Source organism: Sus scrofa, chromosome 6, assembly GCF_054392235.1.
Source record: "Sus scrofa isolate SSC_HxYL_T2T_F1_AM1 chromosome 6, Sscrofa_HxYL_maternal_Yorkshire_Landrace_v2.0, whole genome shotgun sequence".
In the NCBI taxonomy this organism is placed as follows: Eukaryota; Metazoa; Chordata; class Mammalia; order Artiodactyla; family Suidae; genus Sus; species Sus scrofa.
The window spans coordinates 91,803,303-91,826,337 of NC_139388.1; the positions used below are offsets into that span (position 1 = coordinate 91,803,303).

At 54.5% G+C, this 23,035-nt stretch overlaps 1 protein-coding gene across 4 annotated transcripts; it reads right to left on the reverse strand.

The window, feature by feature from the left end:
• Positions 1–1,473: 1,473 nt before the first annotated feature.
• MATN1 (matrilin 1) lies at positions 1,474–10,829 on the reverse strand. Of its 4 annotated transcripts, none has more exons than XM_084958966.1 (8): positions 10,628–10,829; positions 8,374–8,720; positions 6,769–6,991; positions 5,669–5,794; positions 4,790–5,206; positions 3,785–3,937; positions 2,603–2,681; positions 1,474–1,971 (listed from the first exon to the last, which is right to left on the reverse strand). In XM_084958966.1, exons 1-8 carry the CDS (start codon positions 10,719–10,721, stop codon positions 1,917–1,919), a joined length of 1,494 nt encoding a protein of 497 aa, XP_084815092.1. In that variant the 5' UTR covers positions 10,722–10,829; the 3' UTR covers positions 1,474–1,916. The 4 variants fall into 4 exon arrangements, with proteins under 4 accessions (XP_084815092.1, XP_020951392.1, XP_084815093.1 ...); XM_021095733.2 differs by having other exon boundaries at positions 1,474–1,966; positions 2,601–2,681; positions 10,628–10,803; XM_084958967.1 differs by lacking the exon at positions 5,669–5,794 and having other exon boundaries at positions 10,628–10,803.
• Between the last annotated feature and the right edge of the window lie 12,206 nt (positions 10,830–23,035).

Genomic DNA, 23,035 nt, shown 5'->3' on the forward strand with positions numbered 1-23,035 from the left:
CCCCGACCCTGTCCCAGGCCCCTCCGGAGTCTCAATCCCTCACCTCCCACACGGGGAGCTAGGGCGATTTTCTGGAGCCATTCTTGTTTAATGGAGCATTTTTAGTGGAAAATTTAGATTCACACTTGGGAGCATGTAAAAGGCTTTTACAAGAAGCTCAGACCTGGCACTCCCCGGTGGCTTAGGGGGTTTAGGATCTGGTGGCTGTGGCTTGGATCGCTACTGTGATGCAGGTGCAGTCCCTGGCCCTAGAACTTCTGTATGCTCTGCGTGTGGGAAAAAAAAAAAAAAAAAAAAAAGGAGCTCAAACCATTCTGAAAGATCTTCCTTAGAGGTAGTTCCAAGAGGTAAGGTGGAACACCACCAACGCCACCAGCCACACCCAACACAACCTCACAACAACTTCGAAGTCACACAACCACTGGAGTCGGGGACCAGCCACCACCATGCATAGCTCTCACCCAGCTCTTTCTCTATGCGGGGCCCTGGATGAGGGGTTTTTCTGTTGCCTGAAGAGGCTCCTTGTCACAGTCCCCGTGGCAAATGCTCATCCCGCACTTCCGGTCTTCTGAGATTATTCCCACCCCCCTCCACCCCAAACAGGGGCCTGTGTGGCAGCTCTACGTGGATGCAGGGAAACCCCGCCTCCTGGACTCAGCTGATTGGACAGTGGGGAGGGGCACATGACCCACGTTGGCCAATCAGGATCTCTATTCTGGGAATGTGGATGTGGGGACCCTAGTTACCTGGCTGGGATACTGGAGCTGGGACCCTGCTCTTCACCAACCTCACACATGCACGCACGCACACACTCATCCCCAGGGCTCCTGGTACAACCTAATCCCCGCCCCCCAGTTTTTGGCCGCACCCTCAGCATAGGGAAGTTCCCAGACCAGGGATTGAACACGTGCCACAGCAGTGACAATGCTGTATTCTTAACCTCTAGGCCACAAGTGAACTCTGAAACCCTCTTTTCCTTCAGCTGGGGTGAAGGTGACAGGGCACCCTACTCAACTGAAGTCCCTTAAGAGATGGGACTGTGTCTGTCTCATAGGCCACCTTCTCTCCACTGCCTGACACAGGACACGGGCTCTGTGTGTTGTCTACATGAATGAATGAATGATGGATGAATGGTCCCATCTGGCACCATCGCCCTTATTCTCCGATGCCTTTTTCTTTTGATGTCTCATAGTCCTGGATGTAAGCCCTATCTCTCCAACTGATCCACTGCCAAACAAATCATCTCTTCCCTCAGACTTTCCCATCTATGAAATGGGGGTGAGTCAAGCCTGTTCTGGGTAAGGCTGCTGGGAGGGTGAAATGAGACCTCATCAATGAATTTGTAAGTGAAAAGGCAGGACAAACATGAACCAGATTGGGAGCAGTGGCTGTCATTCGTGTTGCCACCCTGAAATCGTCCCCATCTCTCGCCATCCTCCTGATCCCCAAATAACCACGCTGCCTCTGGCCCCATTCAGTGCTTAAGTTAAATCACATTTACTGGTTTTTCAAGAGGGAATAGAGAAATCAGAAAAGAGGTTCACAGCACTTGCCATCAGGAAAGGGTGAACTAAAAAAATAGGAATATATTAAGCTTTTGATTAAAAAAAAAAGCAAACGCAGTTCCTCCCACACTCACCCCTGTGTTCTCACTCATGCTCCCAGACACACACCGCCCTCAGTCACACACACACGCGCTCCCAAACATGCACACTCAAACACACTCCCCCCAGGCTCGCAGAGCAGCAGTGGGAGAGGGAGGGGGGCCCCCTGGCATCCCAGGGCCCCGCCCCTCCCAAGCCTCCCTCGCTGAAATGGCAAAACTAGACTAAACCCAGGCTCTAGGGGACACACGCAGGACTCTGTGAGCTGCATTTGGGACAAGGAGATGGAGAGGCCATGGGGGACAGGTGGCCTTAGACGATTCTGTTCTCCAGGATGGCCAGGCGCTTACTCACAGCTTCCAGTGGACTGGGAGTTAAGAAAAGATGCAGGTTGACCAGAGCAGGGCAGTGATGGGGGAGCCACCTGCACTTGGGACCCCCCTTCCAGGACCTTCTCTCACCACCACCCCCCCATAGTGTGTGTCCTCCCCAGTGTCAACACTTAGACATCCACAACCCTTGAAATCGTGCTTTCCAGAAACAAGCAGGCTGTTACGGTGAGTCCGGAAAGCCCAGCCCTGTCAGTTGTGGGTTTAGGCTCCTGGGTCTGCACCTAGTCCCACCTGAGCCAGGGGAGCTGCGCGGGTCCAGCCCCACCTGAGTGGAGACTGGTGGTAGTCAGGTCACGAGAGCCTGGGAAATGGGGGTCTGTGGCATCGTGTGTGTGTGTGTGTGTGTGTGTGTGTGCGTGTGTGTGGTGTCTAGGTCTTGGCTTCTGCCTCAGTTTCTCTGTTTACCCTCTAGGAGCCTCTGCTTTGGAGTCAGTACCAAAGCTGGTCCAGCCTATCCGGCCAGCATCCAGCCATCCTCAGCAGGAGGCAGGTAAGAGGGAGCCTGCCCCGATCCCACCACACGAGGGGACACAGCGCTCGCCTCTCCCTGCAGGGCCCCCCTCACCCTGCCCCCTGCCCCACAGAGGCCTCTGGGAAAGGATATGCTTCCTGGTCAGGGCCTGCAACAGACCCTCCACTTTGCTCTGAAATTTCACGATGGACTCACAGGCGCACGGGTCTTCCTCTGGGGTGGGTGGAAGGTGGAAAAGAGAAAGTACATGGTGAGTGGTTACCTGCTGGGGAGGCTGGGCCAGGACTGGGCTGTCTTGGGGGAAGGTGGGGGGCTTAGGGGATGTGAGAAGGCAGAGAGACATGTGGCGTTCTTGAGACAGAGCTCTCGGGAGCTGCAGAAGGAGCCATGTCTTCCCAGTCTCTCGAAGCCCTGATAAAAACTCCAACAAGAGCGTCCTCACGCTGGTCACCTACTACGCGCAGGAGACTGTTGTCAGGGGGCCTCTGTGTCTCCTTAGTGACTCCCCACCTCAATTCTTTAAGGTTGAAATCATTAATCCCATTGTACAAACCAAGAACTCGAGAAGCGAAACGACTGGCCCATAGCCCACAGCTAGTGAGCGTCAAAGCAAACGCGCAAACCCAGACATGTATCCGGCTCTGGAATCCATCCTCTTTCCCATTAGGAACCAGGGGAGGTAGCAGGGTTCAAATCCTGCCTCCTCCAGTTATTAAGTTGTTTCACCCCTTTGGCCTGGGTTGTCCCGTCTGTAAGATGGGGATAACAGAATTCCTACCAACTAGGATTAAATGACGTCCTGTTTGGAGAGTGCTGCGAACAGTGGCACTTGTGTAAGAGCGTTCAATGAATGTTTGCTGGTTGTAAAAGTCAGACTGGCCAGCCTCCTCCGGATCCTGCCAACTTGGGGTGCCACCTCAGCTCCCATCTCCCCCACCCACATCCAGTCCAGGAGGACTCACTCACACACCCCTACCCAGAGCTCTACCTGCCCCTGCCATCAACACCCTTTCTTTTTTTTTTTTTTTTTTTTTTTTTTTTGTCTTTTTGCTATTTCTTTGGGCCACTCCTGCGGCATATGGAGGTTCCCAGGCTAGGGGTTGAATCGGAGCTGGAGACACCGGCCTATGCCAGAGCCACAGCAACGCGGGATCCAAGCCGTGTCTGCGACCTACACCACAGCTCACGGCAACGCTGGATCGTTAACCCACTGAGCAAGGGCAGGGATCGAACCCACAACCTCATGGTTCCTAGTAGGATTTGTTAACCACTGCGCCACGACAGGAACTACCAACACCCTTTTTAACCTCACTCACCCACACAGATTTTCTTCTGCAACTTCTTGCCAATCTGGTTGATGGTCTTGTAGTCAGCCGTGTAAAAATAGTGCTCTGCCACGGGCTCCGAGGCAATTTCCCTCAGCTCATCCTCCACGGCGTTGCCCACACCCACAGCAAACATCTTAAAGCCTGCCAAGAGGAACAAGATGAGTAATGGTGGCCATGGATGGGAACAGGCAACTGGGCTGAGCCTGGGGTAGAGGGATGGCCCAGGTCATCAATATCAGGCACCCCCTGGTGTCAGATGCTGGAATTGCAAGCACTATTCCTGGGACAAAGACATTGAGGAAATGAACATGTGCTGAGGCTCTCCTGCATGTCAGACATGTATTGTCTCCTACTACTGGGAACTCTGTAATCTCATGTAACCCTCATTACCATTCATCTGGTGGTTATTATTATTCTCATTTAATAGGTGATGAAAACCAAGACTCAGGCTTGTCCTAAAGTTGCCTGCCCACAGTTGGTGGGTTCTTGGAAACATTCAACTGGAAAAGTTCCAAGTCCCACCTATCAAAGGACCGTCAAAACAAGTCACTTACTTTTCTGGGGCCTCAGTTTCCTCATCCATGTAAGAAAGAGTTGGACAAACCAATCTCTCCTAATTCACACTGAACTTGGGTTAGGGCACTAATCAGAGCAGGCACTAAGGAGTTCCCGTCATGGCTCAGTGGAAACGAATCTGACTAGCATCCATGAGGACACAGGTTCGATCCCTGGCCTCACTCAGAGGGTCAAGGACCTGATATGGCTGTGAGCTGTAGTGTAGGTCTCAGACACAGCCCGGATCTGACATCGCTATAGCTGTGGCTACAGCTCTAATTTGACCCCTAGCCTGGGAACCTCCATGTGCCATGGGAAGCCGCCCTAAAAAGCGAAAAAAAAAAAAAAAAAAGAACAAACACTAAGCTAAACTATAGCCGAGCTGTTCGGTATGTACCCCTGACCATGAGTGGTGTTCGGGGTCCAGGCGGCACCTACCAAGGTCCTTGGCTTTCTTGGCAGCATCATTAATGTAGTCCTGGCTCCGGCCATCAGTGAAGACAACGCCCACCTTCTGGGCACCAGGCCTAGCCCCGCTGGACACAGTGAAGGAATTATCGATGAGGTACTTGAGGGCAGCCCCGGTCATGGTCCCCTTCTCCATGTAGGACATGTTCCGCACAGCGGCCTTGATGTCCTTCTTGGTGTGGAAGCGGCCCAGCGGGAACTCCTGGCGCACCGAGCTTGAGTACTGCACCAGCCCCACCTGGGCCAGCTTGTCCGACACATCCAACGTGTCCACGATCTGGTTGATGAACTTCTTCACCAGCTCAAAGTTCTCTGGCCGCACACTCTTGGATCCATCAATGAGGAAGACCAGGTCAGTAGCCAAACTGCCACCGCCACCACTGCAGACTGGGGAGGGTAGGAAGGTGGGGAGACGACTCTTAAGGATATAGTCCTTCCTCCCAACCCCTGGCTGGGTTCCCACCCAAGAAGTGTACAGAGGGTCATTCCTTTTGGTCCTCAGAATCCCTTCTGGGAAGCCGAAGTTCCTGGCCCCATTTTACAGCATTGGAACCCAACGTTCTCAAAACTGTTCAATCACACAGCTCAGAAGCAGGGGCATCAAGATTTGAACTCAAGACTATGTGACTCCTTCCCCCATACTAAACCTACCCCCCACTGGGACAGAAAGAATAGCAGTGAGAAGAGAACGTTCTGCTGCCACCAAATGCTAGAAGGCATCCACCGCCTTTGCAGACGGGTCCAGAGGCAAAGGGCAGGGAGGCTCAGGTGGGCTTCCTGGGGAGGGATCAAGGCCACATCCCCTCCCCCGCGCCCCTCCCCGGGCTTGCCTGCGTCCAGCCCACTGACCATTGCAGGTCTTGCCATCACTGTTCAGGGTGAACCCCTCACGGCAGGCGCAGGTGTAGGAGCCCGGGGAGCTGAGGCACACCTGCTCACAGTCGTGGTCCCCCGTGGCACACAGATCTGACACCACTGTGGGGATAAGAGGAGACTCAGCATCTCACGGTCACGGGGCTTTGGACATCACAACCAGGGTGGACCCTCACATGCTCCAGGGAAACTGAGGCCCCCAACTAGGTCCCAGACCCTCAGCCCAGAACCAGAATCACCAAGGCAATATTGCTGATAATACACTAAAACTTCCTTCTAAAAAGGTATCGGCCACACGGGTGGGGAACTTTCAGACCTTTTATTCCCTGCTGGATTCCAAGTGTCCAAAACAACGCATGCAGCAATGAGCACAGCACATGAAAGACGCTCGACAAATACTTGTTAAATATCACGTATGGAGCGTTGGACCCGCGCATGATTTCCTTGAATTCTCACTATGAGATTTATGCTCTTCCGAGACCCATTTCACAAACGGGAGAACGTCCTTGCCCTGCCCCCGCCCCCACCGGAGATCCTGTGTCTTCCAACCCATCCCCTCCAAAGACCCCCCCAAAGCCCCACCTCTCGTCTGCAAAAAACTCCTGAACTTTCTCCTGCCCAAGGCCCAGGCTCCTCGGATTCTCCCACGTCGCAGAAGACTCTAGCACCCCAACCCACTCCCCACCCGCAACCAAGTAGCACAGGCTGTTTTTAGACCCCTCTTTAATCCCTGCAAGGACTCTACCACATAAAGGGCTCTAGGGGTCGCCTCTCCCCACGTCCCTCAACCCCGGGCTGGGGACAGCCCCCAGATGTGACCTGCCTCCTCCCCGCCCCAGGCACTGGTTCCAGCCTCGCCTCCGACACACTTAGGCCTTGCCCCCAGCCCTGGCTCCGCCCCCGATGTCGGCTCCATCTCAGCGCCCCCCCCCCCGCCCCGCCCAGGCCCCGCCCCCACGCTCCCCGTCTCCGCTCCGCGGCAGATCCTGGCTCCGCCCACACACCCGTACCCGCTCCCCCCAGGCCCTCCCTTCCCCACCGCCATCCCCAGCCTCGTCCATTCCCGCCCCACGCACAGCAGAAGGCCTCCTGGAACTTCTTGGACAGCTTCTCGATGACGCTGTAGCTCTCCACGTAGTCGACGTGCTCGTCCTGCGGCTCGCTAGCGATCTGCTGCAGCGTGGCCTTGTCCACGCGGCCCACGCCGATGGCGAACAGCTCAATGCCGCTGGCCCGGGCCCGTGCAGACACGTCCCTCACGCTGTCCTGGGGTCTCCCGTCCGTCACCACGATGACCACCTGAGACACACACGCGGGATGCCAGCGCTGGGCAGGCCGTTTGGCCCTCCAGTCCTCCCCAGGACGGTTGGCAGAAGAGGAGATTGGCCCAGAGGGGAGGAGGGACTAGTCTGGGTCACAGGGCTAGCCGGTGGCAGGTGGACCTGACTCACCGCCAGGTTTTTGGACCAGGGAAAAAACCTGGATAGTGGAAGAGGAGACCGGTTTCCCCTCACTGAGAGAAGTGGCTGAGGTGTCCTCCTATTTGATTTCGGCCTCTGGGTGTCTCCTCCATCGGGCAGGCAACTCTGTGACTGCCTGGCGACGAGGGCTGTCTCTACCCCATACCTGGTCAGACTGGGGCCTCCGACTGCAAGGCCAAACCTGTGTGCCCAACACCGTGCAGTTCTACGCTTTGGCCACCAGAGGGAGGCAGAGGCTAACAAATAGCTATTCCTCCTGCCTGCCCATCTTCCCTTGTGCGCCCCTAGAGAGAAACCCATTCTGATATTCATGCTTAAGGAATGAAAAAAGATGCCGCCTTTTCCCCCTCTGTTCCCCAAGATACTACTTCCCCTTTCCTAAAAGGAAAACGCTTCCCCTCCCATAATGCTCCTGTGTGCTGTACCCTGGAAAGGGCAGCAGGAGGAGACCCTGGCTCTGAGCCCTGCCCTCGGACCTCGTGACTGAGCGTGCCCTGAAGTGGGGTCCTCACAGCTCTGCTGGAGCCTAGGACTTGGCACCCAGCCCCCTTGGCTGCTGTTCTCCTTCTGACCCGAGTCTGCTTTCTCATTCCTGGTTCCCCACCCCTGGCCCGGTGCCCGACCCCCTGTTCTGGTAACCTGACAGGCCTGGGTCAGAAATGCCACTCCTTAAGTCACAGCTCACCTTCCTGAGCCATTCCTTCATCTGGAGACAGGGGTTGTGGTGAGGCCCATGTGAAGTGGTTCGTGGGAAGAGGTGGGAAGGGACGGCATGAATTAATTTTTTTTTTTTTTTTTTTGGCTTTTTGGCTTTTTGGGGCCACACCTGCAGCATATGGAGCTTCCCAGGCTAGGGATTGAATAGGCGCTACAGCTGCCAGCCTACACCACAGCCACAGCCACATGAGATCCGAGCTGTGTCTGCGACCTACACCACAGCTCACAGCAGCGCAGGATCCTTAACCCACTGAGCAAGGCCAGCGATCAAACCCGCATCCTCATGAGTCTTAGTCAGGTTCATTACCACTGAACCACAACAGGAACTCCCGGGCCAGCATTATTTTTAGTATCATTAGCTCAGGCCCCCTGGGGAGCAATCTTGCCAAATGTCTTCCCTGCCAGAGGCCCAGGCGCCCGTCACTGAAAACCTAGCTGTGACTATTCACGGCCACATGCTGCCACAGTCCCTTGAGTCCCTACCTTACTGATGTCGGGGGACCTGGGGCGACCACCCTCGGCATCGCTTAAGGCCTTCGTGATGGCGAAGTGGATGGCCAGACCCGTCATGGTGCCCGTGGACAGCGGCTGGATGCGGCGCACCGCCTGCAGCAGCGCAGCCTTGGAGCTGTGTGCCCTCAGCGGGAACTCCTGCTTCACGGAGCTGGCGTAGTTGACCAGGCCCACGCGGGTGGCATTGGGCCCCACATCCAGCGACTCGATGACCTGGGACAGGAACACCTTCACCTTCTCAAACTCCACGGGCCGCACGCTGCGTGAGCTGTCCACCACGAACACCAGGTCCGTGGGCCGGGTCCGGCAGAGGGGCCCTGGGAGGGGGCAGAGACCAGGAGGCTGGACCAGAGACACTCTGGCAAAGGAGCTGAGCACCAGAAGCTGCTTAGTTCTGGACCCAAGGCCTCGGGCAGAGCAGCCCAGGGGGAGCCAGGCTGGCTGGGTCCTAGGACACTGGAGCCAGCGACTTGCCAGAGGCCCCCAACTCGGCCCGTGGGAAAGACAGGGGTTGAATGGCATCTACTCCTCTCTGAGCCTCAGTTTCCTGTCTGGACAATAAGCAGGTGGTCCCTTCCTCACGGGCTTTGTTTTTGTTTTGCTATTTTAAGGGCCACACCCATGGCACATGGAGGTTCCCAGGCTAGGGGTCCAATCAGAGCTACAACTGCCAGCCTACGCCACAGCTCACAGCAATGCTGGATCCTTAACCCACTGAGCGAGGCCAGGGATCAAACCCACAACCTCATGGTTCCTAGTCAGATTCATTTCCGCTGTGCTACACCAAGAACTCCTCACAGGATCTTTGGAGACAAGCAGTAGTACACAGGGGTGCCAGCACAGGGCTGGGCACACAGGGTGTTGAGCACAAAGCACAAAGTAGCCTCCATAGCTCAGGTTGCAGCCCAGGTGGCCGCCATGAACAAGGGGCAGCTCTTTCCCCGGGTGGGCAGGAGGGCATGGAAGGTGGCCCCACACAGTGCTCACAACAGGTGGCCTTCAAAGGCCTGCACAGCGCTCATTAATATGGCCTCTTTCATCTGAACATCAAAGCCAATCAGCAGAATGGACTCCGTTTGCCTTAACTCAGCAGAACCTGCCAGCCGGTGTCCAAGAAGAGAAAAAAAGGTGGGAGTTCTTAGTGGCCACCTTGGCAGCCTGACCAAGACACACCCGAGGAGCAATGTCTCTGCAGGCAGCCTGGGCAGCAGCACCACCCACTAGGCAGTACACGGAGCTGGAGTGCACAGACAGGGGTCCAAGTCCCGGCCCAGCTGCTCCGTGGCCCTGGGCAGCTCACTGCACCTTTGAAGCATCCCTTTTCTCATCTATCCAGAGGGGAGAATAGGCTTCATGCTTGATGTTGTCACAAGCCTGGACCTGCAGTCAGGCAGGACTCAGGACAAAAGGCCACCCTCTCTGTCCCACGCTGAGTCTGAACACCTCACATGCAGTGATGTAGGAAGAATGGAGAAAGGCCAGGTGTCCTGGACCCCCCCAGCCACCCAGCCACGGTGTCCTAAGCATCCAAGTTTCTCAAGGGACCTCAGAAATCGCTTTGCAGCTGGCTTCCTGCTTCCCACTAACTGAGGCGACAGATGGGTACACTGAGGCCCAGAGAGGGGGAGGAAATTGGCCACACACGGAGCAGAGACTTGAGGCTCTGAGATTTTTCCCTCTGTGTATCTTACACAGCATCTCCCCTCTTACACAGCAGCTCTTACAATTTCCCCAGGAGGAATTAGGCATTCCAGGATTCAGCACCCAAGGCCAAAGCTCTGGGGGTGGTACAGCTGATAGGGAGCCCCATCCAGAATATGCTGGAAGGGCTGGAGAAAGGGGGACTGTTATCCTGCCACCCCCCACCCCCCACCCCAGATCTGCAGTCATCAGAGAGCTCAGCCCTGCGCCTGGTGCGGGCTATCTGGAAAGCTTCTGCCCTCAGTGACCCAGAAGACCGAGGTCCCTGCCATGTGCAGGGTCCCTGCAGGCAGCCAGGGAGCTGGGAAGCCCAGAGAGAGGCCCCGAGAGGCCCATTCACGCCCCCTCCCTGGACAGAACTGACAGGACCACCCGGCCCTTGGCCATGTCACCCTCTCTGTCTGCTCTTGGGCCAGCCTCCGGGCCACCCCAGCCACCCTGCCCCTCTCCCCATCCTGGACCCCACTTAGCCTCTGTCTGTCCTAGTGCCCGGGGTCCCCCCATCTCCCAAGAACCCCCTCACCTCTGGACAGGGGGGCGAGACCAAGTGTGTGGGGGGCCTGGAGCAGCAGCAGCAAGCCACAGAGCACAGGGCTGGGGCCACAGGTCACCCTCATGGTTCTGGTGGCGTGGGCAGCAGCGGCGCGGTTGCGGGGCCAGCAGCGGCGCGGTTGCGGGGCCAGCGGGGCCCAGGTCTTATCAAGCTCACTGCCCGCCCAGCCTCCCAGCCCGGAGGCCCCCTCGAGGGGCGGGGCTGGGCTGAATGGAGGTGTGTGTGCGGGAGCCGCCTGGCCTGGGCTCCGGGGGCCCCTCTGACCACAAGGGCTCCTTTGCCTGCAGAAGCTACTGCTGGAATCCAGGAAATCTCAGGTGGGCGGAGGGTGGCTCCTCCAGGGCTGGGAGGCTGCACCGGCCCAAAGCTGCCACTCCAAGCCCAGGCAAAGCTGAGAGCAACAGCCTGGCGCCCCAGCCCTGCCCCACTCCCTCATCCCACACCTGCCCCCGTCTCCCACCTACGCTTCCAACCCGTTTCCTCATTGAACATACCTCCCCAGGTCCAGCCCAGGCTGTCTGCTGCCTCTCCGCATACACCCTGCTCTCCAGCTGCGCCTGGATCCTCAAAGTCCTCCTTAAGTCTTTGTACACACACGACTCTGCCCGGAATGCCCTTTCCTCCCACTCACTCTCTGCCTAAGCATCTTTCAAGGCATATGGAGATACAGGAGCCCTCAGTATGTGCAGGCAGCAGGGAAGGATGTTGAGAGCACAGACCTAGGAGCCAGATGACCTGGGTTTGCTCCACACTACCTGTGTGACTGCGGGCAGGTGGCTTCACCTCTCTGTGCCGTGGATTCCTCATCTGGAAAATGGGGCTGCTAGCGACACCTACCTGGCAGGGCTGATCGGAGGAGCAGACTGCTGGGATCGGTCTCATTTAATTTTCTTGACAACCCTGTCGGGCAACCAGTATTATTACCCCCATTTCCCAGATGAGGGATGGAATAGCAGAGTTTCAAAGTAACTTGTCTCAAGTCACAGAGCTGATTGGAATCCCCTGGTGGCTCTTCAGGTAAGGATCTGGCGTTGTCACTGCTGTAGCTTGGGTTTGATCCCTGGCCCAAGAACTTCCGCATGCCACAGGAGTGGCCAAAAATAAAGTCATAGGGTTAAGAAGTGTCAATGCCAGGAAAGGGCCCAGGCCGGTGCTCTCACCGCCCTGCTGGCACAGGGGAAGCTTGTGGAGGGGACTTCCCCATGCCCATCTCCCCCCAAACTCCCCTGGGTTAGGACCCTCCACGCTGCTGCTTCTGTGCATTGTCTGTCCCACTCACAAGGGGATAAGCTTCTTCTTCTTCTTTTTCTTTTTGGCTATTTTAGGGCCGCACCCATGGCATATGGATGTTCCCAGGCTAGGGGTCAAATCAGAGCTGCAGTTGCTGGCCTAGACCACAGCCACAGTAACGTCCAGATCCAAGCTGCATCTGTGACCTACACCACAGATCACGGCAACGCTGGATCCTTAACCCACTGAGCATCCTCATGGTTCTCAGTCAGGTTCATTAACCACTGAGCCACAAAGGGAACTCCCAGGATAAGCCTCTGATTGATTCTTCTCTGCATCTGGGCCCAGCCCAGGAGCTGCCCAGAGGAGGCCAAAATAAAGGTTTGTAAGTAAAGAAATATTAACCAGGAATGGTTTCCACCCTTGCATCTTGGTCCAGTGGGGGGTGGCATAGAGTAGAACGAGTGTGGTCTTGGTCAAGGGAGGGACCCACCTGCAAATTCACTTCCTAGAGTGACCTAGTGTGACCTAGAGCTGGTGACTTGGCCTCTCTGAGCCTCAGCTTGTCGTCATGCAAGGTGACAAGGCAATGGTAGCTCTTGGCTTGCCTGCCTCCCTGGGACCACGTGCGGAAGCGATGAGACGACGGAGGTGGAGATGCAGGCTGAAAGTTTATCCTCTTTCTGGGGGTAAATCCACTGATACTTAAGACCTGTGTGCGTCACTTGACATAAGCTATACCCCAATAAAAGGAAATGTAGACTTTTATTTTTTAAAAAAGTGATTGCTGGGCACAGCTGATCAGCCAACGTTGTCACAAGTCTTCATCACAATTATGGCCATCGCAGTCCCTTCCACACGTGACACCCACTCACTCTACCACTCTGTCTCCTTTCTTCCCTCAACAGTCCTGTGAGGTCGACAGATCCCGCCATATTAGCCCATTTGTCAGATGAGGAAACTGAGGATCAGAGAGGTTCATGACTTGCCTAAAGCCACCCAGCCAGTTTAGGGGCGGAGCCAAGCTTGGAACTCAGGTCTCCTCCCCCTTTGCCCCGCCTTAGGGAACATGGACATGAAAAACATTTTCCTCTGGCCTTTTTTTTTTTTTTTTGTCTTTTTAGATTCCCAGGCTGGGGTCGAATCAGAGCTGAAGATGCTGACCTACACCACAACTACAGCTCACTGACACGCCAGATCCTTAACTCACTGAGCAAGGGCAGGGATTGAATCTGAGTCCTCATGGTTCCTAGTCAGATTTGTTTCTGTTGAGCCACAGCGGGAACTCCCCCTCTGGCTTTTCTCATTTTTGTTGCACTTATTCACAATCCACCACTCTCCCCAATTCCAAAAACCTGTTGAGCAGATTTCTTTTCTCCCTACAACGTGTGAGTCTAATTATTTTCTCATGATGCCGCAAGGCATTGTCACTGTGGCTCTTATCACTTCCCCAAATCGTGTTATGAATGCGTTACCTGCCCCCACCCTCACCCCCACCCCGGAGGGTGTCAGGTCCCTCTGAGCAGGGGTGCTGCCTGTCTCAGTCACCAGTGGATACCCCCTGCCCACCTGGCGTGGTGCCTGGACAGGGTACCTGGTAAGCAAATGAAGAAGTGTCTTAAGAAGGAACTCATCACTAACGGGGTCCGTTTCCGTGTTAACCAACAGAGGTGGGGCTGGAGAGACAGGGACCCCGATGGTGATGGGGAGAGAGGCACCCCACCCCCGCAGAAGGTGGACGAGCAGAACGTGAGCCGGAGTCCCCTCGCCCACCGCCCCTCTCCCCGATGGACAGGGCTGTGTCCGGACTCAGGGTACAAAGCCCTCTTGGCCGGGGCAGCCGCTGGACTCGTGAAACAGCTCTTTCAGCTCCATCTCTGAATGGCAGTTCTATGGGCTCCTCGGAGGAACACAGGCGCCTTTTCTGTGTCACTTTGCTCATGAGTGGAGCCACAGAAATACGCTACAGGTTAGCTTTTCAGGAACAGAGATGGGCTCCCCCCAAAAGGGGCCACTTTAACATTCCATCGTGGGAGCGAAGGCTTGGTGGGGAGCCCTGGAAGTTGAGTATATACATTGAGGAAAGAAAATAAATATTTGCGTTTTTAAAATGGGAAACATTTTGCCCCCCGGAATCAAAACCGAGAGCAGTATGTCCAGTATGGGCCAGGGAGAAAAAAACATGTCGAGGGGCCTTCATCGAGGCCCCTCCCAAGTCAGGCAGGCAGCCGTGAACGGCTCCCCCTGTTCCCTCTCCTTGTTTTCACACACCTCAGGTTTCCAGAAATTTAAGGCCTTTAGAGTTTTATCCAAGAGAGAGCTTCTGGGATCCATTGAGTGTGGGTCAGAGGAAAGCACACAGCCCCACCCCCACTCCTATGCCTCCAGCTCAGCTCTTTTCCTAAAGAGCAAATCTGGGTAGCCCTGGATGCAGCAAGCTCCAGGGCTGCCTGTCCCCTCCATCCTCCCTGCCCATCATCCCCCATCCCCCCGACCTTCATCCCCCATCCTCCCCGACCACCATCCCCCATCCTCCCTGCCCACCATCCCCCATCCTCCCCGAGCACCATCCCCCATCCTCCCCAACCACCATCCTCCATCCTCCCGGACCATCATCCCTCATCCTCCCCGACCTTCGTCACTATTTACTGGAGCCACATCCCCCTTTATGAATATTTATTTAATCTTTCTCTCTAATTTCTCTTGGATAAGCCTTTCTCCTTCTCCTAAGAAATAATATCCATGAAATCACTGACTTGATGTACAATTTACATGTTTATTCTAACATGCCTTCAAATCAACTCTAATGAAATTTAATTTGTTCCTCCACCTATCAGCAAAAAATCTCTTGCATCCTGCCAGCAGCACGCATGCCAGACATTGAGAAATCCTATGAGGTGGAAAAATTGGGGAATCAGAGAGAGCTGGGTTGGAGCCCAGGTTCTGCCACCTGCAGCAGTGTGGACTTCAAGTGAATCCCTTCCCTCTTCTGCTCTTCGGCATATGTCTGCAAAGTTGGGGTCCCAATGCCAATGTCAAGGGATATGGTTGAGACAGAAACATATCAAAGTGTTTACTGTTTTCACAAGGCCTTCTTGTATTAGTCAGCATAGACTAGGCTAAGTTACAGTAACAAGCAAGCCCTCAGATCACAGTGGCTCAACACAAGGGCCTGTTTCTCTCACGTGATGCAGTCCAGGGCTGGACAGACCTCCCAAAAGCTGCCTCCGTCTTGCTGGCCCATCATTTCCACGTCCTCGTCTCCAACCACACAGACAAGAGAGAGACAAGGAGCACACATCACCTGTCTCCACCTAGGGATGGAGTGACTCTGGGGGTGGGAGGTGGGACTCACTCTGTCACCTTCCCAGGCCCTATAGCACCTCTGGATGAATATTCAAGCTCAGGTGGGCATTTGAGGTCCTTCAAAATCTGTTTCTTGGGAGTTCCCATTGTGGCTCAGTAGGTTAAGAACCTGCCTTGTATCTGTGAGGATGTGGGTTCAATCCCTGGCCTTGCTCAGTGAATTAAGAATCTGGCCTTGCTGCAAGCTGGGCATATTGCAGATGTGGCTCAGATCCCACGTGTCTGTGGTGTAGGCCAGCGGCTACAACTCTGATTCCACCCTAGCCTGGAAATTTCCATACGCTGCAGGTACAGCCTTAAAATAAAAAAATAAATTAAATTAAATAAAAAGGCAATTTAAAAAATCTGGTTCTTGTCACTTTTCCAGGCCTCTGCCGGTCTCCCCCTGGGCCCCCACTTCTCTGCCGCAGAATGAGTGGCTGCCTGGTCCATCTTCTCAGAGCACATTTCAGTCCCTAATTGCAGCAGATTCCTTTTCGGACCTTACTCACTGGTCTTGGGGACTCTGGCCCCAGGAGACAGTGGGGAAGCAGACTCTTCCTCTGGCCGCAGCGCATTATCGGTTTCTTCTCAATCAGTAGTGACTCATTTGGTCAAACCTTAAACCTCAGACTCTGAAGGAAACTCGGAAGTCCTGCTGTCAATCACGCCGGAAGAGGAAGTGAGCCTTTGGAGGAGAGGGCTATGATGAGCCCCAGGAGCTCCAGCAGACCCTACTGGCACCCAGCCACCGCCCTTCCGCCCACCGTTGGGGTCACAGACAGCTGCCGCAGGTGGGTCCCCTACACCCGACCACCAGCAAGGCAAGCCTCAGCCAGCGAGGGGTGGAAGCCTGGATAAATGGCCCAGCTTCCCCAGTAGCCACTGGACAGTCCTGAGCTGTGCTCCTCATGGTTCCTCAAAGGGTCCCCAGCAGGAGTGACGTAATTTTTATTGGCCTTTGTCCCTTCCCTGCCTCACTTCCCCTCCCACCATACTTCCCTGGACCACCTCCCAAATAAACAGCCTACACCCAAGTTCCTGTCTCAGGATCTGCTGGGGTGGGGGAGTGAGACTTCAGCAAAGTTTTGGGGTCCGAGATGAGGATGCGTTTGGGGCCTCCTGGGATGGGAGAGAATAGGCCCCCAACAGGTGGGGCAGGTGAGGTCAACACATGGAGTTCAGCCCCTTGCCAGCCTGCTGCCAGCTCCCAGTGGCATTTCATTTTTTTTTTTTTTTGGTCCTTTTTTTGTTTTGTTTTGTTTTTTTAGGGCTATACCTGTGGCATATAGAGGTCCCCAGGCAAGGGGTCAAATTGGAACTGTAGCCACCAGCCTACACCAGCACAGCCCCAACAGCACAGAATCCAAGCCGTGTCTGCCACCTACACCACAGCTCACGGCAACACTGGATCCTTAACCCACTGAGCGAGGCCAGGGATCGAACCTACGTCCTCATGGATACTAGTCAGATTCATTTCTGCGGAGCCACAACGGGAACTCCCCTGTGGCATTTCAACTTTTCTCTTTCCCTCTTAAAAATTGGAGCTTTGAATTTAATATACTCCTCCAGCTAGCCGAAGAGAATATATTTTTTCCTCATTTTCCAAGAGGGCATAGCCTCTATTTTCATGCTGCCTGAAATACCTGTGGTTTTCCCCTCAGCCTCAAAACAGAGCCTCTGGAGACCTGAAAAGAGCAGGTGAAGATGCATAAACAGTGGTTGGCTCCCCTGGTTCATCCTTCAGTCTCTAAACTCTGATCCACACTGACCAAGACTTCAGACATGCAGGATCATTGCTGCTGCCACTTAGACGGTGAAGAGGGAAAAATAAAGCTTCCTCCAAATTGAGAAGGGGGTGCTCATTCCTTCTTCATCGCTTTGCAACCAATTACTACAAACTTGGCAGCTTCAACACAGTGCAAATATGTTTCCTCAATTCCTGAAGGTCAAAAGTCTGGGTTCTCTGTTCAGGGCCTCACCAAGGCTGAAATCAAGCTGTCTCTTTGTTCTTTTCTGGAGCTGGAGAACCTCTTTCCAGCTCACACAGTGGTTAGCAGAATTCAGTTCCTTGTGGTTGTCAGACTGAATGTCCCCTGCTGGTTCTTTTGTTGGCTGTTACCCAGGGGTCACTCAGCTCCCAGGGGCCGCCCGCCATTCCTTGTCATGTGGTTCCCCCCACCAGGCCTCCCATGCTTCTCATCTCTCCCACACCAAGTCCCCTCTTCCAAAAGAGCCCAGTGCCTTTTAAAGGATCACCTGATCAGGTCAGGCTCACCCAGACTAATATCCCTTTCTTCTGGTCAATTTATCACATAACACAACCCAATCCCAGGAATCACTATCCCAACATAGTCAGGCTCCGCCCACACTCACGTGGCGAGAGCTAGACATGGTCCTAGGTCATTGGAGGCTTCTTAGAATTCTGCCCATACCAGGTGATATAAATGGACACAGAACAAGGGGATTGATGAGGAACTATGGTTTTAGAATACAAATGAGTCTATTTACAAAGCAGAAACAGACTCACAGACATAGAAAACAGACTTGTGGTTACCAAAGAGAAAAGGGAGCGGAGAAGGGAAAAATTGAGAGTGAGGGATTAACAGATACACACCGCTACATATAAAATAGACAGCAAGGATTTACTGCATAACATGGAAACGATATGCAATTTCTTATAATAACCTATGATGGAAAATAATCTGAAAAAAATTATATCTGAATCACCTGATTATAAATCTGAAACTAGTAGAATCTTGTATTTCAATTTTTATACTTCAAAAAAAATCTCATTCCAAAATGGACAGAGGAAGTAAATACATATTTGCATCCTAAAGGCCAGCAGATATATAAAAGATGCTTGATGTTACTGATGAGCAGAGAAATGCAAATCAAACTACAAGCTATCCCCTCTCACTTGTTAAAATGGCCATCATTAAAAAGGCAAGATAAGGCGTCCTGTTGTGGCTCAGCGGTTAATGAACCCGACCAGTATTCACGAGGATGCTGTTCGATCCTTGGCCTCGCTTAGTGGGTTAAGGATCCAGCGTTACCATGAGCTGTGGTGTAGCTCTCGGACAAGGCTCAGATCCCACATTGCTGTGGCTGTGGTGTAGGCCAGCAGCTGTAGCCCTGTTTTGACCCCTAACCCGGGAACCTCCATATGCCGCAGGTGCGGCCCTAAAAAGACCAAAAACAAAAAAAAAAGACAAGATAAGGAGTTCCCACTGTGGTGCAGCAGGTCGCGGATCAGGGCTTTGTCTCTGCAGCAACTTGTGATCGTGCTGTGTTAGAATCCGGTGTTGCCGCAGCTGTGGCGTAGGTCACAGCTGTGGCTTGGAGTGGATCCCTGGCCCAGGAACTTCCACATGCCATGGATGCGGCCAAAAACAAACAAACAAACAAGACAGGACAAAACAAGCACGGGTGAGAAGGAGGCGTGAACGGGACCTTTGTTCACTGAAATTAGATTGTTTCAGCCACTGTGTAAGACAGGATGACTGGTTTCTCAAAAAATTAAAAATTGGGAGTTCCCATCGTGGCGCAGTGGTTAACGAATCCGACTAGGAACCATGAGGTTGCGGGTTCAATCTCTGACCTTGCTCAGTGGGTTAACAATCCAGCGTTGCCGTGAGCTGTGGTGTAGGTTGTAGACACGGCTCGGACCCTGCGTTGCTGTGGCTCTGACGTAGGCTGGCAGCTGCAGCTCCAATTTGACCCCTAGCCTGGGAACTTCCATATGCCCAGGGAGCGGCCCAAGAAGTGGCAAAAAGACCAAAAAAAAAAAAAAAATTAAAAATTGGCTTGGAACATTATGTTTCAGCACGGCCAAATTCTAGGTGTATATCTAAAAGAATTTTTTAAAAAACAGATCTCGAAAAGAAAAAAAAAAAAAAAAGGGGGCATTTTTCAGTTCAGGGCAAGTTGCTTCAGGGTCCATGTGGGGAGGACTAGGTGTAATGAACACACCAAAACTACAGGGGGGTGTGGGTGGGGGGGGTGACCCTTCTAGCTGAGTCTCCAGGCCCATCCTCGGGGCGCCTTCAGCCATGAACGCCCTGTGGGGTTTGTTTGATCACTTGAGAGCCAGGTCTGGCTCTGTTCTTAGGGCCACCAGGGAAGGTTACAGCATCGAGGTTGTTCCACCCACAGCCTTTGTAAGGGTGTCCAATGCCAGAAACATCTCAATCGTTCCTCCCACGCTCCCCCAGGACACCTGACACCGGACGTCACTTCCAGGGCAAAGGAGCTGGAAGGTGCCCTCTGACATTCCTGGCAGGTTCCTGTTCCTTTCATTGTCCCACCTGAAGCCCCTTCAAATACCTTGATTTTTCTGCAAAGCCTTTAATGGGAATTCAGGTCCACCTATGTAGACAGTTTCAGGGCCTTGGCCCTGCCAAGGTCAAGGTTGAAGGCACTGTGGTGTGTAAATTGTGAGTTGTCAGAGGGGAGACTTGCAGGCTGGCGTCACTCCCTGACTTGTAGTCCCCAAGCCTTTGCCCAGACTGTCTCCCTGCCTGGACTGTCCCCCACCCCCACCCCCCGCCTCACCTTCCCCCCAGCACATGGAGCAGAGGAAACTGCAAGGTCAATGTCTGCTTGACCACCTGGGCCAGGGAGGCAGCAGCAAAACTGTTCACCAGATGTTTGTTTAGGGCTGTGGCGCCCTTGTGCAGGCTGCTCTCTGCCAAGCCCACTGCCTATTGAAAGGTTCCAGGAGGCTTCCTCCTGGAGTCCCAGGGGAGAGGCTGGAATGTGAGCATGGGCTCCCAGGGAGCCCATCCAGGCGGGCGGTGGGTGCGGTCTGTGGCCACAGAGACCCAGAGCCGCTGCACTGAGTAGGGGCTCCCACAGCCCCCAGGCCCAGCTCCCTTCACCCAGGGACGGCTTTTCTTGTGACTTAAGTCATTGCAAATTGGAGATGTCACTGACTGATTGGCCATGAATCACTGGTCTCCCCCAAAGTCACCGGAGACCCCACAAAGTGGACAACTTGCCCATAAGCCCCAGGCAAGACTTCCGCACCTGCAGAGGCATATCTTCCTCAGCCCCACCACCTGGGCTATTGCACTGTAGCCACACCGCCCATCCTCTTTATGGCCCCTTCAGGCCACAGCATCCACGTGTGTGAACCACCCTCTCCCGTGGTTCCTCGGGCATCACGCCCACTGTCTTGGTCTCGGGCCCTACAGGTGTTCAGGAAGGCTGGAAGCCAGGGGCTGGACAGGGCAAGGAGGCACGGGCTTTCACGGAAGGGCATCCCTGAGCGGCCGGAGGTCAGCATCACATCCCACTGATGGGGTAACACCTTCCTGAACCTTGGTGACACGCCACCCACGTGACATCCCACCCACATGTCCACAGATGGCCCTCCTTCCTCATTCTTCTGACCCCACACCTATAGACACAGCTGCCTCCTGAGTACCCAAGGTCCTTGAGGTCCCCAAGGTAGCTCAGATGTAGAGTTCAGTGCACCTTTTGTGCCCCACCCTGTGTCCTCAGCTCAGAACCAGGTTCCACCACCATATATGCTCTCCAAACCTGGGTCCCAGTCCTGTGACCATCCTCTTCCTCTGTTCTGCCCTGCAGGTCCTGCCTCTCAAATGCCTTGTGAATCCACCCAGCCCTCTGGCCACAGCCTGAGTGTGTGCCCCCAACATCCCTCACCGGCACCCCTTCCCCATCACCTTCTGTCTGGGCCCTGCACCCACAGCGGCGCCCCCGTCCTCCACCACAAGCTGCGCGGGTCTCTGGAACCAGGCCTGTCCTCGGTGCTAGGTGCACAAGGATGATCATGCCTCAGCCCTCGTCTTCAAGGTGTTTTCCAAGGGTTGAGAGTCATGTCCTCATTCGGCTGGCCCTGCAAGGTGGCCAAGGTGGGCCAGCAAGGACCAGAGGGAGGAGCTCAGGCTCCATCAGGGAGTCAAAGCCCAGTTCTGTCCCTCCACTGATGGTGACTTTGGGTGTGTGGCTTGTCTGCCCTGAGCTTCAGGAAGCATCCCTGGGCGGCACCTGCACATGGGTCCAGGGGAGGGTCTTAGAGATGCGACACACGGAAAAGCCAGCTCAATGACCGGGACCGGTCCTGCAACTATCACAGCTCTGAGAAACTGGGGTGCTCTCTCCCCCTTGGCCACAAGGGTTTGATTGGGTCCACTTTCCTTCCCTCCGAGAGACAGCCCGTCCATCTGGGAGGCCCTCACCTGCCCAGGCGGCACGCAGCCCCTCTTTCCTGGGGCCAGCTCCTTTCCGGGCATGTAGCTCAAACAGACCCTCTCAGTGGGTCCAAAAGGCCCTGTCAAAGCTCCCCTGTATGAGCCTCAAATGGGGCATTGATAGGGCCACGGTCACGGCTGCCCAGCGATGGCGGGCTGGCCTGGCTTGGCCGGGCCACGTGACTTCCCCAAACGCAGCTATTTCCTGCTCCTCGGGCCAGCCCCTCCCAGCAGCTGGGCCACAGGGCACAGTCCCAACCATACATCTCAGCCTGTCCTTGGCTTCAGGCCAGGGGTGGGGGTAACAGGGGGTGGGAGTGTCACCTCAGCAGGTCCTCAGGACAGACAGCCACAGCGCCAGGGCCTCTTCCTGATGAGCACGCAAGGCTGGAGGCAAGGCCACTCTGCTCCATCTGTGACCTCTGCCCACAGTCCCCATTTGATGGGGGCCTCTTTATAGGATCATCACAAGAAACAAGAGCTCACACAGACTGGGACTCCAGCCCTCTTAGCCTCCACTCAAAGAACATTGAAAGGCATTTAGTCTGATCCTTGACTACTGTGTAATCTCAGGAAAGTCACTTGACATCTCTGGGCCTCAATTCACTCATGTGTGAATGGGAGATCACTGCCATCTCTATCAGAACCTCATTTTACCAGTCGTTTGGGGATCTGAGAAAGAGCAGATAAAATCAGTGAAAAAATCTGCTACACCCGAGAGAAGCTGACCACCCCAGGAGCCTGACAGCATTTCTCAAACCCCCTTCTCTCCTTCCCCACAAGACTTCACCAGCCTTCTTCCTTCCTAAAACCCAAGCCTGAACCTGTAACGCCGCTGCTCAAAACTCTCCAAAGACGCCCCTGTCCCAGGATGAGCCCACGCTCCTGAGCATGGCATTCAAGGCTCTGTGAGGTCTCCTTTATCACTAGTGATAGAGCCCCACTCAAACTGCCTTGTGCTCTCTGCTGGCTTCACTCTCAGGCAGCTCAGCCCGGGGGGGAGGAGGGCAAGAAGCAGAGGAAGAGAGAAGGAGATTATTGAAGCATTTGATTCCTGGGTCTAGCCATGCCTGAAGCCAGAATTCCCTGGATTTTTCACTTATATGAGCCAAGAAACATCACAATCACCATTCTTTTGGTTGTTGCTGTTTTACGTAAACTTGGTTCACTAAGGTTTCTGTTACTTGCAACCATCTCCTTCCTGTAAACGCTCTTCTTGGCTGGAGTTAGCCAGGGTGGGCTTGCAGCCAAAGAACCCTAAGTACACAAAGGCTCTTCGTGAGCCAGGCCCCAAGACACTGCCGGCCTCCTCTCCCTCCCCTTCCCACTTGCAGCCACACTGGGCCACCTCCCAGCTCCTCTCCCTACCTCTGTGAGGTTACTTCTTCCTGCTACTTCAGCCTAGAGCACCCTTTCCCCCTTTGCTCATAACTGCCCATTCATCTTTCAGATTCAGCTCAGTGAAACCTCCTCCAGGAAGCCTCCCCTGACTGCCCGAGGTCCCTCAGAATTTCCCCATTGTGGTGTGGGCCATGGGCTATTACATAATCATTGACACATCTATCTTTCCCTTCCCCAGATCTGG